This window comes from Phocoena phocoena, chromosome 19 (genome assembly GCF_963924675.1).
Source record: "Phocoena phocoena chromosome 19, mPhoPho1.1, whole genome shotgun sequence".
NCBI classification, from domain to species: domain Eukaryota; kingdom Metazoa; phylum Chordata; class Mammalia; order Artiodactyla; family Phocoenidae; genus Phocoena; species Phocoena phocoena.
The window spans coordinates 16732276-16754577 of NC_089237.1; the positions used below are offsets into that span (position 1 = coordinate 16732276).

Sequence of the window (22302 nt, forward strand, 5' to 3'; positions counted from 1 at the left end):
CGGACTTACAAGGTGCACCTGAGACACAGGTAAAGGGGGACGCCACTCTAAAAAGGGGGGTCGGCTTCGCCCCACTCATTCCCTGCCACTCCCCCGCAACCCTTCCCCAGGTCCAGCTGGTTCTCAGATCCCTTTTCTTTCTGGCTGTAAATGCAACTCTTCTAAAAGGAGGGAGGGCCCGGTTCACCTGTTTGGGTGCCAAAGCCCTGGTGGTGGCCGGAGGAGGGTTCAAGTTGCTGAGGAAAAGGAATGGTAGCTCCCGGGAGGCCAGCTGGGTCATTACATTCCTAGACACTGCGATTGCTCAAAGAGTAGCCCAACTTCAGCCCAGAACTCACCAGCCCCAAAATCCCCTTCTTGGGAGCAGTTGTGCCTCTCATGCCTCTCTCCCAGTGCCTTCATGTTCAAAGTCAAGTAATGTGAATCCCATTCATTTGCGACACAGCCAATGAGACTCCCAGGTTGCAAGATGCAAGTTACCCAAAAGCCAGCACACCCTCTAGCCCCACCACAATCCGTGGGCATATCCAGCTATCAGGGGCATGGGGACCAGCTGAAGCTTCCACGGAAGCACCTGGGGGCAATGCAGTGCCACCAGCACGAGGCAGCTTCCTCAACTCCAGAATTTTCTACATGGGAGGGACCTAAGGGGGGACTATGCTCTCACCCCACCCCAAAACTAGATTTACATAGCACTTAACACAGCATTGGGAAAACGTCACAAAAGTCCACATCAAAGCCTGGGGCCACCCACTGTGCCGGCCAGGAGGAAAGGAAGGCTGCAGCCTCCTAGCCTACCCTAGGATCTCGGGATGGGATCTCAAGGCTGCCCAGCCCCCAGCAGCACCTGGGAAGGTGTGGCAACCACCGACAACAGCCTGGGTCAGGCCAGAGAGGGACCTGGCCCACTTTCTGTGGAGGCCGCGGGTCGTGACCAGCTTTATCGCCCTCCCCTGGTGACCCTGGGCTCAGAGCTGAGACGCCCTGATGTGGAAGAGTGACTGTGCCCTGATGCCCTCCCCCCACCTCCTCGCGTACCTCCTACCCACCCAGAGACGGTACCTTTGTCGAGGACGGGCCCGAAGATGGCCAGGCTGTCGTCGATGGTGGTGCAGTTCCAGCGGCGGCCCCGGAACTGGTGCTGGCACTCCTGGATGCCCAGCTTCACGCCCTCGGCCACGCTGGGCATGATTTCGATGTAATTGCGGCAGAAGCGCAGTTGCTTGGGGACCAGGCCTGGGATGGAGCCGCAGAGCAGGGGCTGTGAGCCCAGGGATGTGTACTGCTGGCCCAGGGCCAGGGACCTGCAGGCAGACAGAAGGCAGTGGCACTGCAGGCACAAAGCACGCGGCCCACTGTGGGCATCGTTTCTTCTCCGTGAGTACTCAGGGTAGGTGGAGCCATGGAGGGCCTGTGAGCCTGAAGCCATGGCCCTGAGAAACCTGGCATCTGAATGCACTACCTTCGACCTGGTGTGTATACTGTCCCTTGAAGAGCAGAGCTCTGATCCAGGGAGTCGGCCCTCTGCCATGGGCATTTCCAGTTTGCAGGGGCACCCGGGAGCAATGCAATTCTATGAAAAGAACCCTGGATGGAAAGATGGTATTAGAGGCCCAGGTCAAGTCCCTCCCAGGCTCTGGGCCAGTTTCCCTGATGGGGAGAGGTCAGGTTGGGAGTTTCAGTTTCTAGGGCCACATGGAGACTTTCAATGATCCATCAGAAGGAAACAAAATCTATGGAGACGAAGATGGCAGGAGCTGGCTTGACCCCCATCACATCTCAGAGAAAGCAGGAAGTAGAGAAGCCTCAGTCCTAGCAGGGAGCTTGCACGTGTGCAAGCTTGCACTCATACATACACATACACACATACCACCTGTGGCAATACCTCTCAGCCTCTTCCCTGGGACGATGCCTGCCCAGCCCAGAGCCTCCCAGTGTCTCTCCCCAGGTCTTTGTCCGCCAGGGCCTCTGTGACCATCTTTGCAGCTCCCTAGAAGTTTCTGGAGCACCATCTCTTTTCTGACCAGAGATTGGAGCTTGGCTTTGTTTCATGAAAGTCTAGCTCAGGGTCAGGAGGGAGAAGACCTCAGATCGTACTCCCCCCATCCATTTCAAGTGACCTTGATCAAATCACGTCACGTCACTCTAATGTCCCTCATTTTTCAGTCAGTAGTCTGTCAGTCTAGGTGGGGCTAACCACGGACCACCCTGCCTTCTGCGGTGCCTGCCTGGGTCCTGAGGGGTGGGAGTGACTGCAGGCCTGGCCCGTCTGCACCCTGGGCCTTAAGACTGGACCTGAGTGATACAGCAGGTCAGCCCAGAGCCCCCTGATGCACACCAAGACACACACAGCATCTGACAGGGCTTTGCAGGTTGCAGTTATAAACTGGTTATTGTGATAATAATGATAATCAAACACCTATCATTTATTGTGTGCTGGACCGGTTCTGAGTGCTCATGTCTTACCTGATGGAAACCTCACAGCAAGTCTGTGACGTAGGAACTTCCTTATCATCGTCAACACCCCATTTCATAGACAAGGAAACTGAGGCCAGGGAGCTTAGTAAACTGCCCAAGTCTGCAGGACTGTGCAGCGGCAGAGTTGAGCCTCCCGCCCCAGCTCAGGCTGCCTCTCCACGTGCTCTGAACCAGCACATCCAGGCCTGCCCTGCAGCTGCCCCAGTGGCACTGCAACCACCGGATAGAGAAACCGAGCCAGGGTTCAGCGCAGATGACTCAGCATTGGGCCATCATGGGAGGAAGGGAAGAAGGCCATGCCTTTCCCACTCCCTCCTCTGACGTTTAGGCCCCAAAGCCCTATATGCAGACAGCTGGAGAGGGGAGCTGGGGCCAGATGGAGGTCGCTGCTACCCCCATGGCCTCACCTGGGTTTGGTTCTGAGCGTGGGCCTTGAGGACCCCTCTAAAGGAATATGGCGATTCTTTGCCACCTCCTCATACCCGGCCTGGTCCCTGAGTGTCCCAGAGCATCATGGGGAGACCTGGCACCAACTGCCCAGCCTCCGTGTCCCTCCCCTTCGGCCAGAGCCCTCCCCGGTCTCCCCCCAAAAGGCAGCTCCATCCATGCCTGTCCCTAGAGGGATGGACTGGCCTTGAGGAGCCCACGCGCTCCTTCAACCTGGCCTCCTGGACCCACTGCAAACTCCAACCTGGTCAGGCCTGTGTCACGATCACCTCTGGCACCAGGGGGCTCTGTCCCATGTCGTCCCCCATTTACTGGTCTGCTTACCAACCACACCGGGGCCCCAGGGCTCCTTCCTGTACTCCTTCCACATCCTCTGTCCCTCTCCTCCTTCCTTGCCCTCTAGTGGCCTTTGCCCTACACCCGTTGGCACTTCTGCAGGCCTGGGCACCCTAAGCTGGATCAGAATAAGAACCTACAAGAGATGCCTTTAGAGAGCACAAAGCCCATTATACAGATGAGAAAGCAGAGGCCCACAGAGGGAAGCAGCTTGCTCAAGGCCACACAGCCAGATGCACGGAGCCAGGTGCGGCTGGTGCCGCTGCAGGGGTGGGGGGGGGGGTGCTGGGCTGTGGGGGATCCCCGGCTGGCTCTTCATTTCCACTCAGTGAGGCTGCCCCTGATCCCAGCCCTCCAAGCGGCTCCCTGCTCCCTCATTTCACCAGCATCCCCACCCCAGTGGGTCCCAGGTGGGGCTACCCAGCCCAGCAAAATGCCCACGCCCTACACACTGGCCGGCAGGGCTTGGTTGGCTGCAAAGGCCAGAGCTGTCCCCCAAACATCTCCCAGTAGGGAGCTGCCACGGTCCCCTGCGCTCTCCTCCGGGGCACCAAGCCCTTGACTGTGAATCCTTCCTCCTGGACAGTTGCAATCTCTCCTCTGACCAAGCAGATTTCCTTTCCTCTGCAGTCGCATTCAACACTAGCAATCATCACGACAACCACTTATTTAGCACTTATATGCCAGGCACTTCACAGGTACCACGTCACTCAATCCTCAACAAGAGCTCTATGACGTGGGTACTGTCATCTCGGTTGTACAGATGAGGAAACCGAGGCAGAGAAGTTGGGCAACCATAGGTTTGTCTGACTCCAGGGATGCTATCCTCCAGGAATAACTCCCAGCCTCAGAGACGATGAGTTCTTTTCCCTCCTCCCACCAAACCCTGTCTCCTTGCTGCTGTCCAGGTCCATCGTGCACCCGGAGCCAGGCTGCCTGCATCCAAATCCAGCTCTGCTGTTTCCAAGCTGCTGATCTCAAGCAGTGTACTTAACCCCTCGTGCCTCAGTTTCTTCACCTATTAAATAGACATAACGGGAGGGATAAAGGATAGAAAGCTCCTGGCACAGAGGAAGCCCTCAAGTCACGGTGGTCATGGTGGTTACCATGTGTTTAGGGGCTGTCCCCAGCACTTTGTCCCCTGCTACGTCATCAACCTCATTTCTCAGCCCTCCCATCCCTGACTTGACAGAACACATCGAAATTTTCAGAGCCCCTTCCCATCCATCACTGGGAAGGATGCAAAGCTGGCCCCTTTCCCGGAAGCTCAGTCCTAACCAGGGTGGCTGAAAAGACATCTGTGATCTGGCCGAGTGTTAAAGTTAACCCAAAGGGCAAGGGCATAGGGACCTTTCCAGGATGCTCCGTTCAAGGATTTCAGCTCAGATCTGGACATCCTGCCGGTGATGAGCAAGGGCCTCTAGGGATGGGGGTTTAGCTCTGAGGGCTGGTGCTGGGGCTAACGGGGCTGTGGCCATGGGATAGATTTCTGCAGGAGAGCTGCCCTCCCCCAAATACGCCCTGCCACCCGACCCCTGAGCCTCCTACCCACACATGCGCATGTCTGAGATTCCACCACCACGGATGCGTTAACTTGACTCACAGCTCCTTTTGTCCCCACCAGCGAAGTGCATGTTCCCCTGGAGGAGGCCACACAGCGAGCCTCACGCCCCTCAGTTCTTCGCACCCAAGTGTGAGCGGCCTGCTGGCTGATGAGCAGCCCGCCATCGCCTCTCCGCTGCCCAAGTCCCCGGCAAACATCTTACCCATCCTTCAACCTCCAGTTCCTGGGTCGTCTCCATTCTGAAAGATTTCGTGGGCCCCCAGACAGAAGTAACCTCTCCTCCCTCTGTTTCTCCTCTACTTCACTCAGACCTTATCTCAAAGGGCTGAACTGACTTGTTTCCAATTCCATCTGGCTGTGCTAGTGTGAGTTCCCTGAGGATAGAGGTTGTGTTGCATCTCCTCCCATCCCCCACCAACACCTCTCACCATACCAGACACACACACACACACACACACACACACACACACACACACACACACATACACACAAGCACCCACACAAGCACACTTGGCCGACCAAAGGGCCAGGCCCATGCCAGGTACTCGCTGATTCTCCAGGGGAGGAATAAAAGAACGACTCCTTCCCAAAAGGCCGGTCTGATCCACCCCCAGTCTTGCAGCCCCTCAGCCAAACTCCCCAGGCCTCCAGGCCTCCGGAGGTTCCACCTACACACAGGACAAGATTCCTCAGTTCCGCTGAGGAAGTTCCTACGTTTAGGACCCGAGACAATGGCTGGGCTCCCAAGGGAGGTGGGGACCTGCCTGGCGCTGGCAGCTGGTGAGGGGGAGGGGGGAGGGCACCGCCAAGCCTATTTATACCCAGCTCCTGGCCCTGCCCGGCCCAAGGGCCCTGCCACCCTCCCCTAAGGACAGTTCATCCTCCGCCCAACCACCCACTGCCCAGCTGGGCTGAGGACAGACACAGGCAGCCAGGCGGATGGGTGGCAGGTGCCAGCCAGCGACAGGCTGCTCCAGAGGCCTCGATGTTGACCTCTGAGGATGAAACCCCTTCTCCAAACAGGCCAGGCTTAAATGCCATGCACGGTCTAATCAGCCTCCCAGCCCCACCAAGCCATTCACCGCCCCGCTCGGTGCCTTCGGCCTCCAGAAGCTGGAGGTGGGCCTGCATGGTGAGCACAGGCCACCTCAGTGCTGAGCCAGCCTAGGCACACAGCATATAGTGAGAGGCCTACAAGGGTCCCACACGGCGCAGCCTGTTCGGTGACCGTGGCACCGTGGACCCACAGACTCCGCTGTCCACCCAGCAATGACCTGCCGGCGGGGACTATGTGCTGTCCCTGCCCTGCTCCCCTTAACGAGCCACGTGGGTTGGAGCCCTACACCCAACCAGGTGCCCTCCCCTGCACTCCAACTTTCCTACATTTTTGACCTTCGACTCTTCCAACATTATAGTATCTGAGAGATTGGAGGGGCCTCAGGAGTCATCTAGTTTAGGGTGTTTCTTATTTGTTAGCCATTTTTTCCTAATATACATCCTCCCCCCACCCTCCCTGGTACATAAAACAGATAAAAAGAGGGACTCTTCGTCAAAAAGCTAAAGATAGAATCATCGTATGACCCAGCAATTCCACTCCTAGGTATAGATCCTGGAGAATTGAAAGCAGGGATTCAAGCGATACTTGCACACCAGTGTTCATGGCAGCACTATTCACAACAGCCAAAAGGTGGAAACAACCTGAGTGTCCATCAGCAGATGAACGGATAACAAAACATGGTGAATCCGTACCGGGGAATATTATTCAGCCACAAAAAAGAATGATGCTCTGATACATGCTACAACATGGATGAACCCTGACAACATTATACCAAGTGAAATAAGCCAGACACAGAAGGACAGATACAGTATGATTCCACTTACATGAGGTACCAAGAATAGGCAAATGCATAGTGACCAAGAGTAGGTTAGAGGTAGCTGGAGGCTGGGAGGGGAAGTTACAGCTTAATGCGTATGAGTTTCTGTTTGGGACGATGAAAAGTTCTGGAAACAGTGGTGATGGTTGGACAACACTGCAAACCTACTTGATGCCACTGATTTGTACACTTAAAAATGGTTAAATTGAAGGAAAAAAAAAAAAAGAAGGGCAGGGGCCCAGAGACCTATCCCTTGACCTTCCCCCTTGCTCAGTCTGAGAACCACTGGTCTTATCTAATCCCTTCCTCCCCTGGATGGGAAGACTGAGACCCAGAGAGAGTTTGTTATTTTCCCAGGTCACACAGTCACATATGGGCGGGGCTGTGGAAGGTGGATCCAAGGGTGCAGCCCCGGGAAAGGCTCCAGGGTCCCCACCTCTGCTCTCCAGTCTCAGCGTGAGCTCCGTGGCCAAGCCTCCCCTGGTCACGCCTTCATTGGAGTCATGGTCCTCTCGGCCTCACCTTTTCCAACGGCGAGGACTGACCATCTCTGCTAGACCCAGACAGGCCACCTGAAGATGCTGACCCAAAGAACCGGTGCCTCCGAAGCTGACTGCCATGAGTTCAGGAGGACGGGAAGGAGATGGAAAAAGGGAGGAATCAGAACCACCTCCTTTGTGGTCCTTTGTCTCTTTCCTCCAGAGTGACCACCGTGTTTCTGGAAACAATAGCCCAGTGCTTGGTGCTCTACCAGCTGGCTCCTGGACAGTACTGGACAGATGGCCTTCCTGTTCCTGGGTCCAGAGGGACCCAACCCTGGCCTGGGGCAAGATGGAAACTTCCAGAACGGGAAAGAAAATCTTGAAAATGGGCAGAAAGTAAAGATCCAGCATTGGCCTTGGAACTCAAGGTTACTACCTTTCTACTTAGCTCAAGAGGCCACTCAGGGCTGGTGGACATCATGAGGGGAGCCTGACCGGTTCAGAGGCACATGTACCCCGTGTGGTAGGGGAGGGCAGGGCCTAGCGGGCCCTGATGCACCAACTCCTGGAACTTCCAAAGAGCTTAAACACGAGTGGCAAGGGCCACTCACCCTGGTGCTTTGGCAGGGAGCTTGTGACAAAGCAAGAGGAGGGCCTTAGGGCAAGAGTCACAAGCTCCCACTTTTTCCTACCCATCCGCTTATCCTCCCTGGAGCACATGTGGGCCCCACGGGTGCTAGGCACAGCTCTACACCGTCCCAACCCAACCCTGAACCCATCTCAGTGCGAGCCAAGGGGAGGGAGTTGCTTCTGAGTCCAAAGGGCTCACGTGGTCCCGTAGTCCTCAGAGCAGGCCTAGATACCCCAGCAGGTGCCTTTCATCAACATCTCCCTGGACCTTTCCGGTCAGCAGCTGGTCCATTCACTCAGTAGGCATGGATGGGTCCTCTGGTTCTCATGTGTCCCAAGAAGAGCTACAGGGCCACCCTTGTTTATACACAGGAAGGGAAGGGTGAGGGTAGAAAGCATCCACACACTGAACTGGGACCCAAGGTCCAGAGAGGAGTCACTGAAGAAGCAACTGCAAGAACCTGACCCCAAGAGCAGTAAACACGTGGCGCGCATAGAGGTGCCTGCCCTTGGCAGAGCAGGTTAAAGCCTTCCCTTGGTAAACAAATTCATTCCCCACCTATTCACTCAACACACATTTAAGTGACCACTGAATGGGGCCGAGTGCCAAGCACTGGAAACATGGAGATGAACTGAGCCACACCCATGGGGCACCCAGACCAGGAGGCATCTGTCAATTACAGACCAACAAGCGTTTTTCCAGCACCTACTAGGTCTGGGTGCCATGTGTGCCATGAGTGACAAAGGGTCCCCAGGCACCTGTAGCTTGGCACCCAAGCAACCCTCATGCCAGAAAGCACATGGTAAGAGCGGGGGCATCCTGGAAGAGGGGCGAGCGAGTCCCAGGCAGTGGTGACCATGAAGCACGCTGGCTGGCAGGCACTGAGCTGGCGAAGGATGGCTGGGGCTCCCTCAGGGGGAGCTGGGGTGCCCGGGAAGAGCCCCAGGCAAGAGGTGGGAGAGAACAGCGGTGGGCCCACCCCATCTGGAGTCCAGGGACCTTACGAAGGAGAGGAGGGGAAGGGGGCCCCGAGGGCCAAGTTTTACTCTGGCGACATGTGCAGCTATTGAAGTTTCCTGAGCTGGGCTTTGGAATATTAACCTATTAGACAATGTCTAACTGCAGAATGGGGCCAGGGGGTGGGCACTAAGAGACCCAAGGCTGGGAAAGGAGTGGGGGTGAGGTGGCCGGGGTGACACTCTATGCTAAGGAGAGTCTCAGGCCTGTCTGCGTATTACAGTCCCCCAGGGGGACAGGTTTCAGGGGTCAGGGGTGAACCTCTTTGGCCTGGGGCCCGAGCCCCTCCCATTTAGTTTAGCAGGGCCTGTGGCTCTGGGTCTCAGGACAGTGGCCTTAGAAGCAGAGAGGAAGGGACTTCCCTGGTGGTCCAGTGGTTAAGAATCCGCCTTCCAATGCAAGAGACGTGGGTTTGATCCCAACCTAAGATCCCACATGCTGCGGGGCAACTAAGACCTGCATACCACACCTACTGAGCTCGCAGGCCACACTCTACAGAGCCCATGCGCTCTGGAGCCCATGCACCCCACTAAGACCCGACACAGCTCAAAAAATAAATTAAATAAATTAAAAACAAAACAGAAGCAGTGAGTAAGGATGGGTCACATGGAAACAACAGGAAGGAGGAAACGATGACCAAGATTTTGAGCCAGGATGACCAGAAAGATGGAGATGCCGTCAACCGAGAAAGGGGACATAGGAGGCAAAGCAGTTTGGGGAAAAAAGTGGAAGTTTGTGGGGCTGGTGAGACCTGCAGGCAGCCAGGTCCAGACAGTACCGGGGGTGCAGAGCGGGAGTCCAAGGGAAAGAGCAAGGCTAGAAGTTCAGATCTGGGAATCTGTCCCGGAGCTAACAGTTGAATAGTACTCGAGGCCTTGTCTCCCCCAGGGGGCCCCCGGAAAAAGGGTGAGACAATCGGGGAGCCTCATGGTGGCGGTGGTGGATGCCATGTGCCAAGGGAGGGAGGGAGGAGGCACGAGGGTAGAGACAGGGCCCTCACACCACGGGGGCTAGAACTTCAGGCCAAGAGGTGGGGAGGGCTTTTCAAAACCCGGCAGGAGGCAGGTTGGTCGGGCTGGGCTCTGCCAACACGGGCACCAAGCACCCGGGTCTGTTTTCTTGCAGGTATTCCTGATCAGGAGACGTGCAGCCAATAGCCTTGGACAGAGCGAGTCACCACGCCCTTCCTTCCTCCCTTTCCTCTGCTCCTTCCCTCTTCCACTTTTGTCCCCACCCTCCTCCCTGGGTGATGCACCCTAAGCCTTCAGTTCACAGCCCTGTCCTCCTGCGGGGTGGGGTGGAGGCACCTCTCTGTGCTCACAGTGGGACCTCCCAGCCTGTCCCACCCCCACCCCGGGGAGCTCGTCCTGCTCGCCCTGGGACCCAGGATCTGGGTCGCTCCCTCAGGTTGTTTTGGCTGAAATCTGGCCCTTTGGACTTTGGTCAGCACTTCCTGGATCTGTACTGGTGTGAATGTGGGGGAAAGGGGGTATTCCAGGCCAGCAGTCCACATCGCCATGGGTGACAAAACCCACACATCCCCCCCCAAATGGAACCAAAGTAAAAAGCCGTTCCCTCCCATTGGCAGCAGCCCCTGAGGACTGGCCACGGTGCCCTAAACTCTCCAGCACAACTCAGGGCCCTACTGGCCAAGTGGCCACTTGTGCACTCTGTGAGTGGCTATGACAACTCCCCTCTGCTGCCCAACTTCTAGAAGCCACCTTTCAGGACCGAGTGGGCACCTCAGACCACCTGAGAGCTCAGAGGGGCCACAGCCGTGGAAGCGAGAGAAGCGAGTGGGGGGACACCCAAAGCCAAGGTCTTGCCGAGCTCCCAGTAAGAGGGAGGGGCGGGCCCTGCGGGACGTTTCTTTGGGGAGAAGAAGGTGGGGAGGGGGGAGGGAAGAGAGGGGTGCAGAGGGTGGGGCAGGGCCTCGGCTGGAATGTTACAGCTTCTGTTCTCCAAAGCGGCTCCCAGAGTGCCTGGCCTGAGGCTCCTGGCTGATCTGATAAGATGTGACAAGGCGGCCTGAAAAATGTTGAAACCTGTAAAATGTTGAAACCTGTTTTTTGTTGTGTTGTGAGCGTTAGGGGTTTTTTTGCCTTCTCAATTTCATAGGAAAGTGGAGTTGATCAGAGTGGAGAAGGGGAGGAGGTAAGAGAGAGGGATCGACCCCTTCAGGCAAATTGCAGGGGGAGGGGGGGTGGCACAGGGCAGGATGGTCAGACCTGGGGAGGAGGAAGAGAGGGTGAGAACTGAGAGGAAGCAGGGGGACAGAGGCCTTGGAGAAGGGGGAGGGGCTCCTGCCTCTCTGGCCCGTCAGCGGCTCCAGCTTGGGTCCTCAGGGCTGTGTCCTCCTCGCACCGAGAGGACACACGAGCTCTCGGCCTCTTCCTTCAGGCAGGTATTAGCCTGGGAAGACTGGGCCTGAGCCCAGGTGGGTGTCCAGAGAGAAGCGAAAGGGGGCCCAGGGCCTCACTCCTCAGACCCCCAAAGGGTCTCCCGAGGGGCACCAAGACCCCTGGCAGACAATGTTTCCAGGTGACACAGAGGGACGCACTCCCAAGTGCACCGGCTTCGTCGAGCACTTCGGAACTCACAGGCGAGCCCTTTAAACCACGTCACGGGCTTCCCTGGTGGCGCAGTGGTTAAGAATCCGCCTGCCCATGCAGGGGACACGGGTTCAAGTCCTGGTCCGGGAAGATCCCACATGCCGCAGAGCAACTAAGCCCGTGTGCCACAACTACTGAGCCCGCACGCCTAGAGCCCGTGCTCCACAACAAGAGAAGCCACCGCAATGAGAAGCCTGCGCACCACAATGAAGAGTAGCCCCAACTCACTGCAACAAGAGAAAGCCCGCACACAGCAACGAAGACCCAACACAGCCAAAAATAAATAAATAAAATAATTTAAAAACACGTCACACTTGTTGAGTCCTGACCCTTCAGAGCTGGAAGCTGCGGCCCAGCCTCTGCCCTCTGCCCCCAGACCCGCACAGGTGGTTATGCTGTTTCACAGCGGAGGCAGCTGGGGCCTGAAGACGTTAAATGACTGGCTTGGGGTTCAGGATACTTCTGCCAAATGGCTTCTCTCCAAACAAGTCCAGCCTTAGCAACTTGAGAGGCGCTGAGCGTTCTAGAAACCACGGTGGGACCAGGTCTCTGGGGTGCTCACTGGGTACAAAGGTAGATTCCCCTGCCGTCTCTTGCTAGTTGGAGGAGGCAGGGCGGGGGAGGGACATGAGATGCCCTAGAGAGGCTTTATAAAGCCTTCTGTGAGCGGACACAGGCCTTAGTTACTCTATCACAGTACCAGGCCGCAGTGTCCAGGTTGGTGGTACCCTGGCCGCTATCTGGTCCCGTTCCAGCTGAAGCCCAGACTTGCCCAGGGTACCTCCAGGCTTGAGACAGTGCAGGGAGCACAGCCCAGGCCTGAGATGCCCCCAGCTACAACTCTGCTTCCCTTCCACCACGCAGTTCCTTCTTCTTCCTTTTCGTTTTTGATAAATTTATCTATTTTTATTTATTTATTATTTTTGGCTGCATTGAGTCCTCGTTGCTGCGTGTGGGCTTTCTCTAGTTGCAGCAAGTGGGGGCTACTCTTCGTTGCAGTGCATGGGCTTCTCTTGTTGCCAAGCACAGGCTCTAGAGCGCGTGGGCTTAGTTGCTCCGCAGCATGTGGGATCCTCCCGGACCAGGGCTCGAACCCATGTCCCCTGCATTGGCAGGCGGATTCTTAACCACTGCGCCACCAGGGAAGCCCATCAGCCCTCTTATTTACTTTGGGCTCCTATTCATCCATCAAGATCCAATTTTAAAAGCCCCTCTTAATGTGTCCAGTTTAAACTGTTCCCTCTGGGTATTTCCCAGTTCTTATATATACTTCAGAGGGAAACTCAGACACTTTCCATTGAATTGTCCATTGACGCTGTGTTTTTCCACTAAAACAGTTTTTTGAGAGGAGGAACCATTTCTTTCATTTTTGTAGGCTGGGTGGGCAGAGTGCTTGGTTCACCAACAGGCCCAGCACACCTCCTCCTTCTGCCACACTGAGCGGCTCCACCGGATTACCCCAACCTCCTCACCTCCCCCAAATCCCACAGGCTGCCACCAGGACAAGCTGAGGTCAGGTGATGGCCACACTGGTCCTCTGGGCCTTATCACACAGCCTCTGCTTCCACTGTCTGGAAATCCTTTATCTGAATCTTATGAAGAAGCCCAGGAGGGAACTTGGAAATCAGAGCTGCTTGGCTGGGAGTTCACTCTCACAGTGGCTCCCTAGGGCTCCTCTGAAAGCCCTATGTCTTCAACTCAACAAATATCCATGGTAGGTCAGGCCCTGTGGTGCCTGGGGCACCCCTGGTGTTGCATGAGCTCCCAGCTGAGCCTGGGCACTGCCCCAGGTAGCCCGCACTCCTCCCTGACCGGGGCCGGTGTGCCCACCCACCCTGCCTCACACCCAGACAGCAAGGACCACCTGCCCTGGTGAGGGCTGGGGCCCTGAGAACTTCACCTGCCTCGACCATCCCACCCACACTCCCTCACACCACGCCTTTTGGAGGACCAAGAACATGATTTTACCAGCTGGCTGCTATTCGGGGGTGCGGGCCATGGCACTACGGGACTCAGATCACTTGCAGTGGTTTTGAAAAATACAGACAGCTGGGCTCCAAAGCCAGCCCTGCTGAATCAGACTCTCAGGGGAGGAGTCCAGGAAGCTGGATCGTTAAAAACCTCCTCCAGAGTGTGACAACAGCACAGTATAAGATGATGCAATGCGACGTATCCAGCATACCCTAGAAAGTTCTCTGGCCAAAGATGTTTAACCTGAATCTCCACAAGCCTTTAGAAGTAACTTTCAGCTATCAGGAAACACGAGGGATAGAGGAACAAACCAAATGACACTATGGGGAAGCGACCAGACAAATTCACAAGGCTACAGGCCTGAACTCTCCAAAGTCCAAGTCACTTTTTAAAAGTGTGTGTGTGTGTGCGTGTGTGTGCGTGTGTGTGTGTTGGGGGAAGGAGGGGAGGGATGTTTTCGATTAAAATAAACTTATGAGACAGAACAAATAATTGGAAACTGGTTTGAAAATCCTAGCCATGAAGGCATTTTGAGGATAATCGGGGAAATGTGAATCATTAATAATTGGGTTAAGTGTGATAATGGTATGTGGTCATAGGCGTCATCCTTACATTGTAAAATACAGAGGTGAAGAGTCATGATGACTATAACTTACTTTGAAATGGTTCAGCAAACCACTGTGTAGGGGATGGGGGGCGAGGAGGTAGGAGAGAAAGGGGAGTGGGGAGCAATTACGGCAAAATGAAAAGCACTTGAACTAGGAGGTGTGTACGTGGGTGCTCCTGGAATTATTTTTTCTGTTTTCCTGATTAACAATTTTCATAATAAAAGTTAGAAGGAACATAAACTCCAACTAATTCGTGGGGACTTCTGGACACGACCCGCGCGGGGCTCGCACCTGGCCCGCCCCGAGCACGGAGGGTGGCCGAGTCTCCGGACCCGCCGTGGCCCCTGCGGCAGCAGGTGCACCCAGCGGGGCGGGTGGGCGGGGTGGGGGTGCGCTGCGCCATCGCTGGGCGCTCGAGGCGCCGTCCGCTCCCCGCCTTTCAGGGCGGGTACTTCCACCGCGTTCCCAGGAGCGCTTCCTTGACCCTGGTCCCCCCAGGGCGCTGAGCACGCGCAGGTGGGAAACAGCCCTGCCCGGCACCTGGACTCCCACCCCACCCCCACCCCCCCACCCCCCCGCTCTGTTTAGGGAGGCTCCACGCAAGTTCAAAGCGGTGGCTGCCCCTCCCTCCCGGCCCCATCCCCATCCTCAGGTGAGGCAGCCCGAGCGAGCCTCAACATCTTCCCCGGCGCCCCTCCAAATTCATCAGTCCCGGAGTCCCGCCGCCAATTCCTCTGCAGTGTCGTTGCACTCACTCCCCCTGTCCTTTCTTCTCAAGGGCCCCCTCGCCACAGGCGCCTGAGTTTTGCAAGCATCTACTCAGCACCTATTAGGAGTCATATTCGGGTCTACCGCAGACCCATGCAGGACCTTTAAATGTTCCAGCACTCAGAGGGGTGGGTCACCGGCTCTCAACCCTGGCTGCATGTCACATGGCCCCGGGGGAGTTTAAAACTACTGATGCTGGGGCCCCATCCCCAGAGAAAGGGATTCAATTGGTCTGGGTGCCCACTCCTCTCTGTGGTAGCCTCCCTTCCTCCATTATAAGAGGAGGACACAAGGAACCTCCCTGGTGGTCCAGTGTTTAAGACTCCACGCTTCCGCTGCAGGGGGCACCGGTTGGATCCCTGGTCGGGGACCAAAAAAATAAAAGAGGAGGCAAGATGGAGGAGAAACACTGTCCTCGGTCACAGACAAGGCTCAGAACCTGCCAGTGGTCACCGGGGGTCGGGCGGGGGCATAGCTGGGCCTCCTCAGCCCTCTGCCATCCATCCCCAGGGGTCCTACCTCCTCCTGCGCCAGCACTAACCCATCCTTTACAACCACGGTTTTGTCCACATCCTCTCATGAAGCAGCTCTCCCTCATCGTGTCTCTCCTGGCCTCCCAACAAATCTCCATCTTTATGGGAACGGAAGCAAAACTTTTTGATCCAGCAACACATCAGTAAAAAGCATTTGGGCACGCCCCTCCATTTACATACATTAGGTCTAAATCACACGCCAGCCTGCCACCACGCTCACCTTTCAGGTGCATTACAAAACACACGCTAACACGCACTGGAAAAAGACAAGATAGCAAGCATATTTCAAAAGAATCATTTCCTCCTACAGCCTCATCTAGTGACCTCCCACCCAAGCCTTCAATCCTGTGTCCTTTTCTTAGCCTTGCAGTGGTGGGGTATATGTCTGTTAAGTGGAAATTCTCTCTGCAGAAATGCAGGACGCCACCAAACACTCTTGGGGTTCAAGGTTCTTTCTTGGTTCTTGCCCACAGCTACTTAGTTTTTGTCTAGGATTTCAAGTTCCCCACTCATCTCTCACCGGCAGTGCTTTCTCTCCACACATCCATGGTGGAGCCCTCCTGTCCACCCGCCTCCTCTCGGTCTGTCCTCACTTTCCCCTCCCTCATCTCTGCTCACTGCATACACCGTTGTCCCACCAGACCAGCTGCATCCCTGCACGAGTGCTGGTGCCAAGGCAATTTCCATATTTTCAGTCCTGTGTTCCTAGTCACATTTGTTACAAAAGTATTTCTTCCAGGGGAAATACACTTTGGACAGAAAGGATAAAATCAGTCTCTCTCTCTCTCTCTCTTTCACAAACACACACACACACACACACACACAGAGCAGGCATTTAAAGTAAAAAAAAATTTTTAATTAATTACCAATTTCTCTACTAATAGGATGTGTGTTCAACATGAGGGGAAAAATATCATAGCAATTAGCTCCAGTTAAGGGTCCTTCATAAATCACCTGGGCTAAGAGAAGGCCTGAGTACCACAGATAGGAGAAGGTAGCCACAAAACACAGAGCGATGTAATGGGGACATGCGGAGCTGTAAATAAAATAAAGCGGAAGGCCTTTACAGGTGCACACCCAGCGGTGCATAAGATAACGTGAGTGCATTTATGTGGGTAGAGAGTGGTTAATAAGGTCATGAGGAAATAATTTACTGAACTGTGTAAGGTAGTGAGGGGACCAATTTACTGGGGCACTCAGAATGGTCATTATTATTACTAATAATAGCTAACATTTATTGAGCCCTGACTAGTGCCAGGAGCCATGTAAAGCACTTAACATAGAACATATATTTTAATTTGCCAAAGAACCCTATGAGGTTATTATTATCCCCATCTGACATGGGTTCAGAGAGGCTAAGTAACTTGTCTGTGGTCACACAGCTAGGATATGGTGGTGCTGAGTTGGCCACTACAGCAATGAGGTGAGACATTAGGACAAGGTCTGTATGGAGTGTGTTGGTGGAAGGCTGAGGGGGAGGGGGCTACTCAGGCTGCTCCCTGGATTAACAGCCCTATAAATTCAAATGTTGGGCCCCCTGCCTATTGATCTTTCTTCCTTTGAATGTTGTCATGGATCTTCCACACTCGAGGTTTACTTCTCTGTATCTCAGACAAGGCCAGACCCACACTCAAGGCTTCCCCGGGGAGAGGAGACCGCCATCTGAGGGCTGAAGAGGTTTGTGTGTGAGACAGGACACATGAATTCAGGACCTCTTCCAAGAGAGGTCAGGGTAGATGATACATGTTCTAGCACCTTCCAGTTTGCAAAGCATCAATGGCATCTCAGTGAATCCTCACAACAGCCCTGGGAGGTAAATACTGTCTCTTTACAAATGAGGAAACTGAGGTTCAGACAGGGCAGCATAAGCCAGTAAGTGGCGGTGGGGTTTGACCCTTGTCTGTCTGACCCCAAATCCTGTACTGTTGCTACTTTGCTCCACTGTGGAGATTCCACCCACTGGTGATGACCAGTTCATTCAAGCAGAACGCATTGATTCAGCACCCACTGTGTGCTCGGTACGGAACTGGGCACAGGACAGTGTCACGTCCTTGACCTGGAGGAGGGTAAAACGGGACGGGCAGGCCATGTGCACAGAAGCAGAGGACCAGCCAGCACACAGACCGTCCTGGTGGAGATAGAAGGAACACGCAGAGCGGGATGGGTGCGGATAATCCACAAGACCTCAAAGGGCTGTGCTCTGGAGTAGATCTTTATGAGAGAAAAGGAAGAGGAAGGGCACTTCTGAGACAGTGATGTGACTCAAAACACTGAAACCTGAGGAGCAAAGAGGGAGGAGGCCAGGGCTTGAGGTCCCAGCTGATGAGTTTAGATCCCATAGTCAGGGAAGTGGGGACCACCCATGGACCTGAAAGAGCCGGGCCGTACACAGGGCTGGACCCCTGGAAAGGGGTCCCTCAGAGCTGGAAGGAACGCTGGGGGAAGCTGGAACAAAACAAAGGCCCCCAAGAGGCTCCATGGCCCAGATGGGGGAGTTCACTTGGGGTCCCAGAAGCTGAGGTGCTGGGCAACACAGCCAACTGGGGGAAGGGGGTGCTTCCAAGCCTTCAGGGAATTCAGATTCTCCTTTGTTCACAGAACAAACACACTGCACCATGTGGAGAGGATAAAAATCTAAAAGCTGACACCTTACCAGACTCAAGCTTTTGCTAGCCCAATCAGTAGAGGGATTCCTGGGAATTCCCTCTTCTTTCCAGGCCAGGAAGATCTCAGCACCCCCTTCTCTCACTCCCTCTGCCAGATACACTGGCTGCTTCCATTTGGGGGTGCCTTTGCCTCATGACAGCTGGTGGGAGATCTTCCCCGCTCACCGCACCGCCAGCCCTCCGGCCGCCATTTGGGCCCCCATGACCTGTGCTCAGGTGGTGAGGCAGCAGCCGCTCACCTGCCTGGAATGAAGTCCCCCAACCTTCCCTGCTCCAAGAGAAACAGCCTCTGGCATGTGCATCTTTTTTTTTTTTTTTTTTTGGCGGTACGCGGGCCTCTCACTGCCGCGGCCTCTCCCGCGGCGGAGCACAGGCTCCGGACGCGCAGGCCCAGCGGCCATGGCTCACGGGCCCAGCCGCTCCGTGGCATGTGGGATCCTCCCGTACCGGGGCACGAACCCCTGCATCGGCAGGCGGACCCCCAACCACTGCGCCACCAGGGAAGCCCTGGCATGTGCATCTTAAATCTCCTGGTTCGCATAACCAGCTTCAGCCCCTCTCCCAAGGCCCCCACTTCTCACTTCTGTTGTGCGGCCAGACCGGGGAAGGTGCTAGAATAAAGCCCTGGCCAGTTCGGAAAGAGAAGGACGGTCAACCCCGTGACCGCTGGGGAAGAATGGAGTCCACCTCCGGGGTCTGAGAAGCCCAGCTGCCACGTGCGGAAGGGGACTCCAGGTTGCTCATTTCAGAAGCCGGGGAGATGCGCCCCCTCCCCCGCAAATCCGGGTGCCCCTTTATAACCCTCAGGAATCTTTCCATCTTTCACCAGGATAACCAAACTGGGTAAACGCTACCACAGGCGTCCTGCCTGCGAACATTTCCCAGGCTCACCCGGGGCCCGCGGCGAGGTGCTGGCGGCGGTGATACCAAGCAATTCCAGGACCTCTGTGCCTTTTCGGCAGCATTGCTGACTCACGGGTGACTTTCTGCTGTGTCGTCTCGAAGTCCTGCCTCAGTATCTTGGTCTTCCTGGGTCAGCCACGAAGGTGCTGGCAACAACCGCGGCCTTTCTCGTTCTCGCGCGAATGTGCTCTCTGTTATGCGCATGCGTACACGTAAAACCCAACCCTGCGATGGATTTCCGTCTTATTGGGAAGGCTAGAGGACAAGTCAGGTTCTCATTAGGGTTAATTATAGGTGAAAAGAGGTAGAGGAGACGCCCAATCCCTGAGTGGAGAGCAGCGCCGCCTACTACGGGCCGATCTGGCTGACCTGAGTCCTGGTCCCTTTGCTACCACCAGTTCATGAGATGGAGAATTGTAAACATCACCTACTTCAAAGAGACTGGAGGAAGGAGTCATCGAAAGGATGTAGGTAAAGCCCTTATCACGATCCCTGGCACAATGGATGGTAGTTGCTATTGTTATAAGTGCTAACACAGACCAATGCCATCTCTATGCCGGGTACTACTTCATGTGCTTTACCCGTATTAACTCATTTAATCCTCCTAACGACCCTGTGAGGAGGGTACTGTTATCATCACCCTCAGGGGGGGAGGGAAATTGAACTGCAGAGATTACGTAGTTTGCTGGAGGTTACCCAAGTAGTCTGGAGCACATCCAGCCTGACTCCGGAGCCTTCAGCCTTAACCACAGTGCTCTACCGGCTCTCTGGAAGAAGTCGGTGGAGAGCTTCATTACTCACTCAGCAGGTGGGGACCGAGCACCCGTTCATGGGAATACAGAGAGGTGAGTGTGACATGGTCCTTGCCCTGCAGAGGCTCCCAGATTCATAGGGAGACAGATGCCTAAAACGAAAACGATAGGAGACCTAATGCAAGAGATGCATTCTACCGGGGTGATGGGGTTAGGCTTTGTAGAAACACTGTGGGAAGGGTCTGACACTGGCCAGAGAGACCCATGTCCCCAGGGTACGGAGATCAGCTGGGCCTGGTTTCTGCCAGCCTCACAGGAAAGGGGATTCAGCTAAATTGACCAGTTGATTAGCTGATTGCTTCATTCATCCATTCATGCATTCATTCAACTCAAGACTCTCTGGGATGGGTGCTCTGGACTGAACTAGTTCACACAGAATGATTTTTAAAAGTCAGAGGAATCATAGCCCAATTGCTGAGATGAATAAGACCACAAGGACAAACTGACACTAAAAGGGACAGGAGAATCTCCTAGATCACATTTTCCAAACAGGTAATAAGTTGTTACTTGAGAGAGTAAATATTTTTGGAAAACAGACTAAACAAATGAAAACAAGGATCATGCCTGCAGGCCTCTCTGTGTTGCTAATACAAGATGCTAATATGCTAATGAGCACCACAAACACCTAGAGGCTGGAAGGAGCAGGTGGCACCTCCCAAACTTATTTGTCGCCAAAAGCCCTCCTCAGCAGGATTATGTGGGACTGGTGTAAGAAACACAGTTTGCAACTTCCTGCTCTGACCCAAAAGGTGTGCAGAAGACCTGGGAGAGAGGGTGGAAGTTAGACTGGGAAGATTCCCAGGAAGGTGACAGCTCTGAACGGGATTTTGAAAAATTCCAGGAAGGTCATGGCCAGATGGAGGAGTGATGGAAAAGAATGTTTTGGTCAGGAAAGGGGTCCTAAGACCACTTTATCTTTATAATGGAGGCCCGAGGAAGTAGCATTTTGCTCCAGGGCAGGAAGGGAGGATGAATAAGGACCAAACAGTGAGGACAGAGATGCCAGTAGGTGATGGCAGCCGCATCTGGTTTCTGATGTGTACTGAAGAGCTCATGGCTTTTCTTTCAGAAGGAGGGAGTCCCAGCGCTTGGATGAAGGCTTGGGGGAAGAAGGTCACCTGCTGGTATTCCCTGAAAAGGCACCTGAGGGAATGCCCTGGCAGTCCAGTAGTTAGGACTCCACGCTTGGAACTAAGATCCCGCAAGTTGCACAGCACAGCCAAAAGAAAACAATGGCATAGGGCTTCCCTGGTGGCGCAGTGGTTGAGAGTCCGCTTGCCGATGCAGGGGACGCAGGTTCGTGCCCCGGTCCGGGAAGATCCCACATGCCGCGGAGAGGCTGGGCCCGTGAGCCATGGCCACTGAGCCTGAACGTCCAGAGCCTGTGCTCTGCAACGGGAGAGGACACAGCAGTGAGAGGCCCACGTACCGCAAAAAAAAAAAAAAAAAAAAAAAGCATAAACTGGCACCTGAGAGATGCTATTTCTGTAACTCAGGCAGGGTGGCCCATTGGGACAGAAGGGCAGAGAGGTGGCCAGGAGGAAAATGTGCCCTGGCTCTGGGATGGGGACTCCTGGGAAGAGTGGCCTTATCTCTGAATACTGGGCAGGGCATTCACAGCCAGTGAGGGTACGAAGGGGAAGATGGTGGGGGGAAGAGGTGAGCCAGGGAAGTGAAGGCTGGAGCTCCGTTAGCTACTTTTGCCCCTGCCACCAAATGGCCAGTGGCGCCCTCTGGCCCTTTGGGCCGACAACGTGAGGCGCTGGCGGTCGGGGAGGATGTCCACCAGACACACCAGACGTGGCCATATGTTCTTCCAAATGCACATCTTTATGTGTTGACATGAACCCCAGGGTCCCAGCCCTGCCTCTGCTTCTCCCAACTCTGGGACCTTAAAGCAGTCCCACCTCTGCCAATGAAGACCACAGACCACATTCTACAGCTGCCAGGCTGACAAGAGCGAACTCACTCGAGTTCAAGTGTCGGTGAAAATGTAGAGCAAAGATGAGAGTGCAGATGGGCACAACTTCTTTGGAAAACAGTTTAGCATCAACTTGCAAAGCAGAACTTTCACACGTCCTGCAGCCCCAAAGTTCCACTCCTGGGTAGGTACCCCTCCCAGAGAGCTACTCTCCCTCATGTGCACCTCAAGACACTCGCCCACTGACAGGAGATGGAACAGACAAACATCTTCTGATAAAAACCCTAACGAACTTTTTGGCCAACTCAATATATACACACACATATATATATATATATATATAACTGAATCACTTTGCTACACACCTGAAACTAACACAACATTGTAAATCAACTATACTTCAATTTTAAAAATTTTCATAAAATAAAATAAACAAAAAATATATATTGTCTAGGCATTCCTAGCTGGGAGAACTATTATTTTAAAGTGATAGAATAGTGACTTCCCTGGTGGTGCAGTGGTTAAGAATCTGCCTGCCGATGCAGGGGACACGGGTTCCAGCCCTGGTCTGGGAAGATCCCACGTGCTGCAGAGCCACTAAGCCTGTGAGCCACGACTACAGAGCCTGTGCTCTGGAGCCCGCAAACCACAACTACTGAGCCCACGTGCCAAAACTACT

The 22302-nt window shown here is 54.6% G+C and overlaps 1 protein-coding gene across 1 annotated transcript in view; it reads right to left on the bottom strand.

Annotated features, from left to right (window-relative positions):
- WNT3 (Wnt family member 3) overlaps positions 1-22302 on the bottom strand; it is a 43038-nt gene that overhangs the window by 3763 nt on the left and 16973 nt on the right. Inside the window, exon 2 of the mRNA XM_065897559.1 lies at positions 1063-1304. Coding sequence (XP_065753631.1) covers positions 1063-1304 — 242 coding nt within the window. The remainder of the gene's footprint in view (positions 1-1062; positions 1305-22302) is intronic.